The 13319-nt window shown below is 36.9% G+C and overlaps 1 protein-coding gene across 2 annotated transcripts in view; it reads left to right on the top strand.

The window, feature by feature from the left end:
- The window catches only part of SRP54 (signal recognition particle 54), a 45490-nt gene extending 43393 nt beyond the window's left edge, over positions 1 to 2097 (top strand). For both annotated transcript variants that reach the window (XM_037056462.1, XM_037056463.1), the window contains exons 15-16: positions 409 to 504; positions 1591 to 2097. In XM_037056462.1, the coding sequence (XP_036912357.1) occupies positions 409 to 504; positions 1591 to 1682 (188 nt within the window). In that variant the 3' untranslated portion in view covers positions 1683 to 2097. The remainder of the gene's footprint in view (positions 1 to 408; positions 505 to 1590) is intronic.
- The last annotated feature ends 11222 nt before the right edge of the window (positions 2098 to 13319 follow it).

The raw sequence follows: 13319 nt of genomic DNA, 5'->3' as shown, positions 1-13319 counted from the left end.
GTAGCTCAGTGGATTGAGCACAGGCTGCAAACCAAAGGGTCACAGGTTCGATTCCCAGTAGGGCACATGCCCAGTGGGGGCCATGTGAGAGGCAACCACACATTGATGGTTTTCTCTCTCTCTTTCTCCCTTCCCTCCCCTCTCTAAAAATAAATAAAATCTTACAAAAAACCCCAGTAGCTTAAGCTACTGCTTAAAAATTTAAAAAAAGAATTTCACATATACTTCCTCAAAAGTACATATATAATTGAGATAAAGATTAAAAGAGAATACGTACAAATAGAAATAATTGTGTTAGAATGATAAGATTATAGGTGATTATTTTTATTTACTCAATTTATTAAACTTTCTGTAATTCCCTGATTGTATTACATTTTATAGTGACTCAAAACATTTTTTTATTTTTAGGTGGTGACATGTCTAAGAATGTGAGCCAGTCACAGATGGCAAAATTGAATCAACAAATGGCCAAAATGATGGATCCACGAGTTCTTCATCACATGGGTAAGTACAAAGTTGTTGTCAATTGCTAATACACAGTTTATAAGGGTTGAGTGTTTTGTTTGTTTGTTTTTTTAATCTTCAGCTGAGGACATTTTTTTTCCATTGCTTTTAGAGAGAGGGGATGGGAGAGAGGGAGGGAGAGGAACATCCATGCAAAAGAGAAGCGTAGATTGCTTCACATATGCGTCTGGACCAGGATAGGACCTACAGACCTAGAGATGTGCTCTAACCTGGAATAAAACCCTCAGACTTTTGGGACAATGCTCCAACAAGCTGAGCCACATCAGCCAGGGCTATAAAGGTTACAATAAGCCTTCTGTTGAGAGATTATGAAAATCTGTTCAACAGATGTGTGATTTGAAGGAAATAGCCATCTGAATTCTAAGTTGAATGGTTGTAATAGTGCTATATAAACTGAGGTTTCATTCACTTGTCTGCTGCCCTCTGTGTGATTTTCGAGCAGTTATTTAATCATTTGTTAATGCTTATTCTGGTGACCCTTTGTCCTGGTTTAGGACATGGATATTTTCAGTCATGAAGACTTTGGAATTATATAAGGATTTTGAAAACCAATTCCACTTTTACTATATAGCCTATAAAACTTTCCTTAAACTTTCTGAACCTCATTTGCCCCTTCTTTAAAATCACTAATAATGTCAGGAAATTGTGGCAATTAAATGAGCTAATATACATTACAGCATTTGGTACAGTTCTGGGCATATGGTAGATGTTGAATAAATGGTTAACTCTTTCTGTGAGTCCTATGAAATAACTTCCCTTCCCTCCCAAGTTGATTATGATTTACAATAACACTCTTTTGGACTTCCCAGAAAATAAACTCTTTGCATAAATTTATTGAATCCTTACTGTGTGACAGGCACTGTTCTAAGGTCTTTTCAGGTATTATCTCATTTATATGAGGATACTGGTGAATGTAACAGTTTTGAATTGGTGTGTTTTTTAAAGCTGGTGGCTAAATTGTAGTCAGAACCCAGGATATTTTTAGAAGTTAAAGTACTTATTAGGCAAAAGTAACAAGTGTTTCAAGTTCTACTTAATAATTATTGGATTTTACTCTCTCTCTAGGTGGTATGGCTGGACTTCAGTCAATGATGCGGCAGTTTCAACAGGGTGCTGCTGGCAATATGAAAGGCATGATGGGATTCAATAATATGTAAAGAAAATGCCTTAATATAAACTGACTCAGTTGACTACGTTAATGATGAGACCTCAGAGTTTCCTCTTTTTGCAAATGGGGAATAAAAGTATTTTTCTTGCCTGTCTTACCCTTTTTCTCTTCTCATCATTTTTCCTTTTCCTTTTCTGCCTTCCTTCCTTCTTTTCTCCTTCCCTTTGATAAAAGGGAGAAATATATTGTTTTTGTGGAAATCATATTTTTGCTTTAGATTTTCTTGTCAGTTTTTACCATCATAACATTCTTAAGTTAAATAAATCATGATGTAAAATTTTAGTACTTAAGTTTTTAATTGTTTCAAAGGCCAAGCATTACATTTGTAAACAGTCCTGGTCAGTAGTTATATGATTTCTTAATAAAAGTGCTGTAAAATAAACTTCAAAGTCGTTATAAGTTAAGGGTTTGTTAACTTTCTTTATGGTTTGAATCTGTCAGTGTATCAATTAAAAGGCAGACAGAAAACCAAACTTCTGTGCCATTTAAAGCTATTGCTAGAAGTATACCATTAATGGGAAATATGATAGAGTAACTTAACCATTAGTACAAGGAATTTATGTTTAACTTAGAATAATTTAGATAATTTTGCCATAGAACATGTTAGCTCTGCCATTTAAATTGAAATTGTGCCCTGGCGTGTGTGGCTCAGTTGGTAGGAGCGTCACCCATAACTGAAGGGTTGTGGGGTACAGTCCTGGTCCAGTCTAGGACTGGTCCAGAGCACATACCTAAGTTGCGAGTCTGCTCCTCCATCCAGGCTTGTCTGGGGAACAGACAGTTGATGTTCCTCTCTCACATTGAGTTTTTTGTCTCTCCCTCCCTCTCTTCCTTTCTTTGAAAAGCAATGAAAAAAAAACCCCTTAGATGGGGGTTAAAAAATAATAATAATAAATTGAATTGTGAATTTAGTTGCAATTCACAATATAGTGTTTTATATATAACTTGTACTTTTACCTCATATTTTTGAAGCCTTAATGGCAATATTTGATTGTTTTGAAAAGCCAATTTTGTTTCTTACATACCGAAAATTTGCTTGAATAAATTAATACGCTTTAATCACACTAATTGCAAACATTAGGCTGTCACTGTTATATATTAATAATAGTGAGACTATAACAAGATTGATCTGGTTGTTGGTTACTTTGGGTTTTTCCACAGTACATTTAGTAGAATGACTCTTAAATAAGTTATGGAATTACTTTCAAATGCTAAAAAAGTAATTCCTATTTATCAGTGACATCAAGAGGATAATAGATATGTTGTAGCAATGTATTTTGAACTAGGGTAAATCAGCAAAGATTGATTTATAAGAGAGTGAAAGAAATAGCTAGTTTTTATAGTATTTTTTATGACAAATGTTTTAAGGGTCTCAAGTCAAAGTATTTTTTAAAAAATAATTACTAAAAATGCAACTGATTTGTCGGCTTGCTTGGGTAGAGGTTTTATATCCCACTAAATTATTTTTACCATCTAAAAACTAGAATATTACTACAGAACATTGTATTCCCTGTGAAAATGATGTATCTGGTTTCTGCAGAAATGTCATCACAAGATCGAGCTATTTGTCGAGGAATTTGACAATAGAGCAAATATTGTTCTCCAGGTTCGTTTCTAATTAAACTGATGCTGTGGACGAGGTGGCCGAGTGGTTAAGGCGATGGACTGCTAATTAAACTGATGCATATTGCCTTTTCTGGCCATGCATTTTTGTTATTTCTATCTTCAGGGTACTACTTTTTTTGCATTTTAGCCAGAAAAGGAAATGAGACACTTGGCCAAGCTTCACAGTTTCAGGCATTGTTTTTAGTATTCTTGTGTCTGATGCAAATTATATTTTTTAGAAGCAAAAATAACAGTGGCAAAGGACAACTAAAGGTCTAGAACACCTACTTTAGCTTCTATTTTTCATTCCTTTTCTATAAAATGAGGAGACTGGAGAAGGTATCTAAAATTTTGATTTCATTAATTCCTCAACCAGGCATTGTTAGTTACAAAAGCTCTCCTCCTGTTCTCACAATTTATATCAAAGTATTGATTTCTGATAGCACAAGAACTATGTACCAAATGAAGTTCTTTAATAATTTGAACAAATTTTTAATTTCACTACTGTTAAAATTGGTTCCTTAGCTTTTTAATATGTTACCAACTTAGACCACTAGTAGATCTAATATACAAAATGGTTCTTCCTGAATTTTATTATAATGTTTCTTAAATATGTACAAATGTAAAGTGGTTATGTAATTCCTTAAGTTTACAATGCTTCTGTAACTATAAAACAAAAACACACTTAGAAATGACTTAGCAACAAACTATACTACCCAGAAAGGGCAAATTAACAATGCAATAGGATGGATGTCAGTGTTCTCCTGGAAGTACCCTATTTGTTGGCATAGAAGATATATGTATAAAATATCTATATATTTATATGTGTTTATATATACACACACACAATGCATTACAATTTTATGGAGAAATTTTTTGGAAAAAATAAGTACCTTTCATGCAGTAAAAGTAATTTTAGAGTGTGTTACATAAACTGTTATTTTATTCAAATAAATACAATATATTATAATGTGAGAAGTCCTAAGTTCTGATATTCAGTATTAACCTTGAGTAAAAGTATAGTGTCACATAGCTAAAAAGAAATGTAAAAAATTAACAAACACCTCTACTCAGAAGGCAACAAAACCAGGACATTTACTATAACTAAAGTCTCAGGCATATTAAGGTAGGTGAAATAAATATAATATTTATACCTTATTTCAGTGAATGTAGGGAGTCTGAAAAGTAAACCATAATAACCCTGGCTGGTGTGGCTCAGTGGATTGAGCATCAGCCTGTGAACCAAAAGGTGGCCAATTTGAGCCCTCATTAGGGCTCATTCCTGAGGTTGTGGACCAGGTCCCTGTGTGGGGGCGTGTGAGAGACAACCAGTGGATGTTTTTTTCTCACATCGACCTTTCTCCCCCTCTCTTTCCCCTCCCTTTCCCTCTCCCTGAAAATAAATAAAATAACATTTTTAAAAAGTAAACCATAATATAAAATAAAATTGAGTGAATTGCTTATATATACTAGGTAGCTCTAGTACATATAAGCAAATGTTTCAGTAAAATAATGGAACAAAGCATTTAAAATAAATGTGAAGGAATTTCAATTTGATTTTTGCATACAAGGTCTGCCCAGAAAAAGTCCAGCCATTGTTAATGTAACGAGAACAGTTTGCACGACACTGATGTAACCTGGCAGCCAAGGAGGGTGGACTGGAATGTGCATGTGTGAACAATGACAACTTCATTGTACTATGTGGGGGCGGTAGACACCATTGAGTGAGTATGTGTGCTGTGTGGCCATCGCATTAAAAATAACTAAGTAGAGCAATGAAATCTGCATCAGTTTTGTGTTAAGCTTGAATTCCTCCACAGAAACTATTTAGATGATTCAGAAGGCCGCAGCTATGGGCCACTGGTGATTGACAGCTCCATCATCACGCATCACATCATGTCTTGTGCAGTTTTTTGGTAAAATACCAAGTCACCCAGGTGACTACAGTCCATATTTGGCAACTGCGACTTCTGGCTTTTCCCAAAACTAAAGACACCTTGGAAAGGGAAGAGATTTCAGCCCTGGCTGGTGTGGCTCAATGGAGTGAGTGTCAGCCTGTGAACCAAAGGGTCTCTGGTTCAATTCCAAGTCAGGGTGCATGCCTGGGTTGTGGGCAGGGTCCCCGGTTGTGGGTGTGCAATAGGCAACTACACATCAATGTTTCTCTCCTTCCCTCTCCCTCACTTCTCCTCTCTCTAAAAATAAGTAAAATCTTAAATTAAAATATATATATATATGTATATTAGTACCATAGCTAAATAACTAAATGTAAATAAGTTTTGGTCTTCTTTAAAACTTAACGATAATTATTAATCAAACCAAATAAGTAATATACAAAACTAGAAGGCCATAATCACAGCTCAAATCTAGATGACTCTGTTTATCCCTAGCATTAACTGGATTAGAAACTGAGTCATTTTCTAAATTCCAATGGACATATTCTGAAGATTAAGCCATTACATGAAGATTGAACCTAATATATACTTTCTTTGCTTTTAAACCATGGGTTAACAGGAATGAATTTATATCAGGTGTTGGGATATATTTAAATTTTACTTCTAGAGTAGTTATGTAGTCTATGGCTTGTTATTTTTATAAAGTAGTTTTTAATATGATGTGAAATTTTGTTAATTTTTTCCCACCATTTATCATTAGGAGTAGGTAACAATTGTTTGTGCTCTGCTGAGTAGTTGTTAATCCACCCCTAACCCTCTCTACTGACTTCTTTTCTGTAATGCAGGCATATTGAGTACAAGGTAATTTTCAGGTACTTTTAAAGTGAAAATATACCTTATAAGCTGGTAAGTATGGCACATTTCCTTTGATAACATTAAACCCTGCTGAGGTTGTGGCTTATCTAAGAGATACAAACTCTTTTTAAAAATATTGTTATGTATATTGGGTGCATAGGTTCAAGGTCATAACTAGCTTGAACGTTATGGCTTAACATTAGTCATATACAAACATGAATTAATGTAATGTGATACAGTTCTTTTGAGTTTGGCATGCTTATGCCACTGTTTGCAATTCTCTCATTACTTTACATTTGAAATCATTGGAACAGCAAGTTATATTTTTTTAGCTTGACTTGGCTTAATGGGTTCTCTCATTGGCCCAAAACAGTGATTTTTCAACTTCTGTGCTACAAGAATTTTTAAAATAAAATATGCAATACTTGATTAGTCAGGGGCATTTCCCTTAGATTATCAAATAAAAAAAAATTACAAGCACCAACACAGCAATAGTCCTCTTGTGTGAATGCACTGTCTTGAACCATAGATATATAGGTCATGTAAAAAAGTTGTATCTTACTTGTCATGTCTCATAATAAGGTTGCATCTGATTGGTTAATTCTTGGTACCAGAAATCCTTGTATGCAAGTATAAGCACCTGATTTTTTTAAAAGTCACTTTGGAGCAAAAAAGGTAGATAATTACTATTACTGTTTTTGGTAAATCAATCAAAATTATACCTATTTTTTTTGTCAGATTCGCAAAAAATAAAATACATTCTTTGGTGTGCCCCAGAATTTTAGTATAGTGATTAATTTATGTGTATCATAAGCTGAAAAAGGTTGAAAATCGCTGGCTTAAAGCAATACATTTCTTGGCATATAGCAATTGGATCAAGAAGTTACACTACAGTACCTGCTTGTAAGAGGGATAATTTGGTAGAACCTGAGAGAAAGAAAATCCCCTATCTGGTGCCTGAGGCTCTGACACTGCTGCATAAAGCTTTTTCCTTCTTAAGAAAAGCAGATGTGAGCGAGGTCCTGCGCCTGAAGCTTATTTTTCTTAAGTGATGTATGGCAAAGTTTTGTGAACCTCTTTCAAGGGTAAGGTCCCATTATCTGCATCAAGGGAGGAGAACATGTGATGTCTGTATATCTTCATAGTTTAGGAATCAGGTTTGCTTGATTTTTATGGTATTTTATAATAGAATTGGGGAAATTTGCTCCTTGGCACAAAGGAGGTAAGAGTTATTGGATATATTCATGGGCCCATAATTTCTGACTTTGGGAAATCAATTAAGGGGTTCAGAATTTCATTTCTGGCAGAATTGGTTCAAGAACTATCAGCCTGTTTTTTGACATTCCATTTGATAGGAACTGCAGGGAGTGTGAAATATTCAGTTGATGTGTGTGCTGTGATTTCCTGCAATTTCCTTCTTACTGTTTTAAAAGATACAATGGATGATCTTGCCACAAGAGAAAAGGCATCCTACTGGTGGAAATCCTTATTGTGTCTTTATACTTGTTTTTTTAGATTATTATTAGAAGACCCGTAGGGTTCTACAGACTTCAGATTAAGATGCACAGGTCTTCAACATTGAGATTACTCTATTTAGGCATATTGTATGAAGAAATTAGTTTTTTATGACTAATGCTACATAAAATATTCTGGTAGTTGAATATAAACAATATAGTCTCATGACAGAAATGTTTAACCAAATTTCAATTAAACCAAATGTATACACATAGTACCAAATAAAACACGTTTACTTGGCATTTTCATTTGTTTCTTACATATAGGCACTTAAAGTTTACACATGGCTCTTACTTATAAGAGACTTAAAAAAATGTACACTTTACTAATTTACATGCAAATCTTTTCAAATATCCACTTACCTTTGGTCTAAGAATTTTTCTGACATTTTCATTTTCAGAGGGGCAGAGGAGCTGAAGATGGGCTCTGGAATCAGACTGCCTGGGTTTAGGCAGGAAACCTAAACCTGGGTTTAGGCTGCTCATCAGTTGTGTCCTTGAGAAAGTTCCTAAGCCTTTGTTTGTTCATCTGTAAAATATTGGTAATTATTTCTTAAAAGATTTTATTCATTTATTAGCGAGAGGGAAAGGAGGGAGAAAAAGGTGTTGAGAAACATCAATCAGTTGCCTCTTGCACACCCCCAACTGGGGACCTGGCCTACAACCCAGGCATGTGCCCTGACCAGGATTTGAACCAGGCAACCTTTTGTTCCCCGGGTTGGCACTCAATCCACTGAGTCACACCAGCCAGGGCTAAAATATTGGTGACTATAATGGTATCTCAGAGTTGTGAAGAAGAGTAATATAAGCAAAGTCCTTATCACTGTACCTAGTATGTTGAGCTCCATAATGAAACCACTGCAGGTAACAATATATGCTTAAAATCAACTTAACACACATTTTTACTGCCTTACTTTTCTGCATCAATGATGATGGAAATATATCTCCCTATTTGAGGGATGGGATAACCTTAATAATATGCGCTAGTAAAATATATATGTAACTATGTCAAAACCACAAGGAAGTCTTGTTTTTTATTTGACGGACAGTCCTGGTTATTGAATTTTATTCAGCTTTGTTTTCCCAGCCTTTCACTAAAATATATCGAAATTTACCTTTTTAGCTCTGTATGTATTATTAAATGATAAATTTAGACCACAATTATGTTTTTATGTAGATAAATTATAGTAATACCTGAATTAAATTGTCATCATGATGTGACTCATACTATAAAATGAGAGATTTGGTATGTTGCTTTGTTGCCTGCTGTTAGTTGACCTATGACAGTCTGGAAATAGTGACAAAAATGTAAGTGCCCAAACTAAACCCATTAGAATTTCTGTGTTTTTCTGTTGCCATGAATAGTTTATTTGTAATAGACTGCTGTTCAATTGCATATTTGTTTTAAAAATAACTCTTTTTAGAAAATACTTCCACTTCACCTGGCTGGTGTGGCTCAGTGGTTGAGTGCTGGCCTGGGAATCAAAAGGTCACTGGTTCGATTCCTATTCAGGGCACATGCCTGGGTTGTGGGCCAGGTCCCCAGTAGGGGGCAAGTGAGAGGCAACCACACATTGATGTTTCTCTCCCTCCCTTCCCCTCTATCTAAAAGTAAATAAATAAATAAATTCCTATAAAAATGAACAAACTTCCAGTTTATATTGGAATGTGGCTTGGCATTTTAATTTAGTAAACTAGGAAATGTACTTACAAACCATGAAAATGAGTTCTGCTTCAGCAGTGGAAACTGTTATTTGATATTTAATTACCAGTTTATAAAACAAAATCTTGCATGTATAAACATTTCACAAATTTTTAATGATAAGGATTGTTGATTACCCTTCTTGCCAGTAAGAGGAATAGGATTTTGAATAGAGGCACTGTAAAACTAAGCTGCTTATGAAAGTCAATTCAGGAAGTCTAACAATTGGCTCTTTATTTTTCTTTTAAATTTAGCAGAGTTTGCTTTTGCCATTTTTGACTGACTCAACCCCTGGCTAAAGCCACTACACAGCATCAGATCAGGTCACTACAACTTATTAACCTCAGCAACAAGCTAATTTGATTTTATTACTGGAACAGATTATCAACTTCCAACCATTTTTTAAAATGTAGATGGTTTTCAAGCTACCAGCTTTTATTTTGAAGGCTTTTGGTTTTTTTTTTTAGGTTATTATAGTTCTAGCAAGATGGAAACTGTACAACATTATTAAGCAGTGAGTAAAGAAAATAACTTTTGCACAGGATATAAAGAAATATCTAAGGTTGTGGGAGTGTTCTGCTGGCTGGCTGCTCGTGCCATGCTGAAGAACAGACATTCTAGAACATAACTTTGTGGACTATTTCTAAATTTTGACTGGCACAAAAATGGAATTTAAAATATCAAATTAACTCCATACCCCACCCACCATGGCCAAAATAATGTTTTAGTTTTGACCTCTATAATTCATGAAGACTTTTCATACTAAAATTACCAAAAAACTCATTTAATGCCCCCAACTAGTCAAAGTAATGTAGTAATCATTGCAACATGACTTTTTAAATTGGTTTAACATTGGGAATAATGGGAAAAAGCCTGGGATGCCTGTTACTGAAAAAGGGACCTGGCCCTGAATGGGTCTGCCTGGGGTCAGCTGGTAGTGTGGGGGTTCTTGACTTTGCGCAGGAAAGCTTTCAGAACATGTCCAGGTGACTTTGAGGGAATATTTATTAAAGCTGGGGACAGTAAAAAAGAAGGGCTTAGCATAGAGGAAGCAACAGGAGAGGCCAAGGCAGGGCTGCTTTGATTCACCGGGAAGTCGGAGAAAAGGGGCCCTTGGAGATAGGTTCAGGGGGTTAACCCAGGACAGGCTGCCACTGCCCATTTCTCCCCGGTGTGCAAGTGTCATGGGGACCCTTAGTTTAGGAGATGCATACCTGTGGCAGGAAAGAAAAGAAGAAGGGGCAGGTGCAGGCGTGCTCCCTAGAGAGGGAGTGCACACTGGGTCCTTTGTACTGAGAGTTTTTCTCTCCCTTACATACAGGAATCTTAGTGGAGGTCTCTGGGAGGGTTTCAGCAGAATATTCATCAGTTCTCCAGGTGTGCCCTTTCAGGGTCATGGTCTCTGTTAATTGGTCAGAGCCAGGGCAGTGGATCATTAGTCTTTGAACCTGGTTCTGGGGCAGCCCACCTGGTTGTGCTACTTTTCTGGGCCTGGAGCTGAAATGCAACTAAAGCCTATATATCTCTAGTGAGGTGACCTGCATCTGCCTGCATCTGGCTCAAAATTGCTTGGCCAGTTGGTTCAGCTATTTGTCTCAGTTTCCTCATTTCACTTGTCTGGGATTACTGGCCTGTCTCATTCCCCCGAGACTCCCGGGACTTTCATGTCTGAAATCTTTTTTTTTTTAAGATTTTATCTTAGAGAGGAAGGGAAGGAGAGAGAGAGAGAGGGAGAGAGAAATATCAATGTATGGTTGCCTCTCTTTCGTCCCCTGCTGGGAACCGGGAACCTGGAACTGGCCTGCAACCCAGGCATGTGCCCTAACTGGGAATCGAACCGCAATCCTGTGGTTCTCAGGCCCGTGCTCAATCCACTGAGCTACACCAGCCAGGGCTCATGTCTGAAATCTTTTAGGGGTGATGAGAGAGAAGTGTCTGTCTTTAGTAACTGCTTCCTGCTGACAGGGATCATAGTTCCTGCCTGTGTAGGGTATGGGAGTCTCTCTCTGCCTAATCTAAGAGAGACAAGCGAAGGGGACTTGAGACTGAAACAGAGAGGCTGTAGGCTGATTCTTTCCAAGTACGGATGGGTTGGAATCCCTGAAGTATTGTCACCTCTACACAATTATTGTATCTTGGAGGTAACAAATTGGATAAGAAGGTGAAAAAAGGCATGGCCTAGCCCTGGCCAGTGTGGTTCAGTTGGTTGGAACTTCATTTCGTAAACTGAAAGGACATGGGTTTGGCTCCCTGTTGGGACACATGCCTGGGTTGTAGGTTTGGATCCCAGTTGGGGTGTGTGTAAGAGGCAACTGATCAATGTTTTTATTTTATGTCAATGTTTCTCACCCTTATCCCTCTAAGATCAATGAATATTTCCTTGGGTGAGGATTTTTTTTAAAGTCATGGCCTAAAAATAAGAAGGATAATTATAATTCAATGTCCAAGGAGAGGTAACAACCAGGTGATAGAGGGAGGGACCACTGACTTTACAGTCCCAGATTAAGTTGGAGGGGCTTTCCTGGATGGAGCTGTTGGCTGCCTGAAGCCCTTTTTTAAAATTATATTTAATTCTAAATCAGGCTGGGAATATTCTAAGATCCTTCTGAGGTAGCTTTTTTCCATCTGAATCTCTTGGGCAGGAAAGAGGAAGCAGTTTCAAGGTGGCAAAACTTTTCCAGAAATGAAGTTGTTAGATCATTCTATATTTTACTGACTTAAATATGTAGTCCTGAAAATAAGTCAATTCAGTTAAACTGTTGAATTTCACTTCAGGAGCCGATGATGTAGATGGGCTTCCAGAGTAAGACCTATATTGTATAAACAAGCAATCAGGTATGTAATAAGGAGTGTGCCTGTGAAAACAGAAGAAAAGAACAAAGGTTAATGATCAGAGCAAATTATAAACTAGTTTCTGAGTTTATGAGACTATCAGAAAGATTTCCAGATGTAAGGCTTTTGCTGGAATGAAAGTAACTAGTGACAATCTGCAGTTTAAGAATCTCTGGTGATGTTATTAGGTGTTCAGGTAAATTCTGTATGGCTTATACTGCATCAGTGGTTTTCCATAATTTCAAGTCAAAGGATGGGAGAAAGATGAACCTTAGTTTGGAAGAAAACTAGATAAGTTCAGGATTCAATTGAATTTGTAGGGAAAAAAATAAAAGTTTAGAATAACCATAACTGAGTATTCTAGATTTTATTGAAACACAATTTCCCCCTAAAATCACCCTTATTTTATCAGATAGTCAAATTAAGACTATCTACTGTATTAAATTTAGTTTTAATTTGGCTTGATTATTTGCAACAAAAATAATAATTAAATAGGCTTTCTTAAATTTATTTTGTTGGAATTTCATAAAATTGAGCTTTAATTAGCCCCTTAGGAAATACCCCAACTAATTTAAGTAATGCAGTAATCATTGCAATTATGGCTTTTTAATTCGGTTGAATACTGCGATAAATGGGAAAAGTCTGGGATGCCTACACATACACACACCCTAAAACATTATTATTCCTCACACTTTTAAAAATGTAAAGTTGCCGATACCTTTTGCTTTTCTCCAAAACTTTTTACAGTTATATTTAAGTATTTCAGACAAGCGTAAGCAAAATTCACCGTTGAGCCTTATTTCAAGGCTATTTTAGCTAAGACCATCACCCAGGTAGGGGTGGAATACGTAGCATGAACATTTTAAATTTTCAGCAACCACATTTCAACTCAAGCCTTTGAGGACCACTAGGCAACTATTCTCATTTCACAAGTGCAGAAACCAAGGTATGGGAGGGTGGTTGCCCAGGATGAAGCAGGTGAGCCGCTGCGTGGAGATGCAAGCCAAAGCTCCAGGTAACGAAGTACGACGTCACTGGTGATTCCAGACAGCGGCCCCTCGAACTCCGGATGTGGGCCGGCCCGGAAGCGGTAATGCTGAAAGCCCGGCCCGGATCCCTGCCTCTCCGCAGCTAGTGAGCGGGTAATTCTGCCTTCCAGGCCGTAGTTAGCACTGTCTGAGGGGCCGAGCCCCGCCCCTCGGGCACGGTCGCCCCGCCCCTCT

The sequence above is a fragment of the Sturnira hondurensis genome, unplaced genomic scaffold (genome assembly GCF_014824575.4).
Source record: "Sturnira hondurensis isolate 20B ecotype Veracruz unplaced genomic scaffold, ASM1482457v3 Scaffold0008948, whole genome shotgun sequence".
Classification (NCBI taxonomy): Eukaryota; Metazoa; Chordata; class Mammalia; order Chiroptera; family Phyllostomidae; genus Sturnira; species Sturnira hondurensis.
This window is presented reverse-complemented; position numbering and strand designations above follow the sequence as displayed.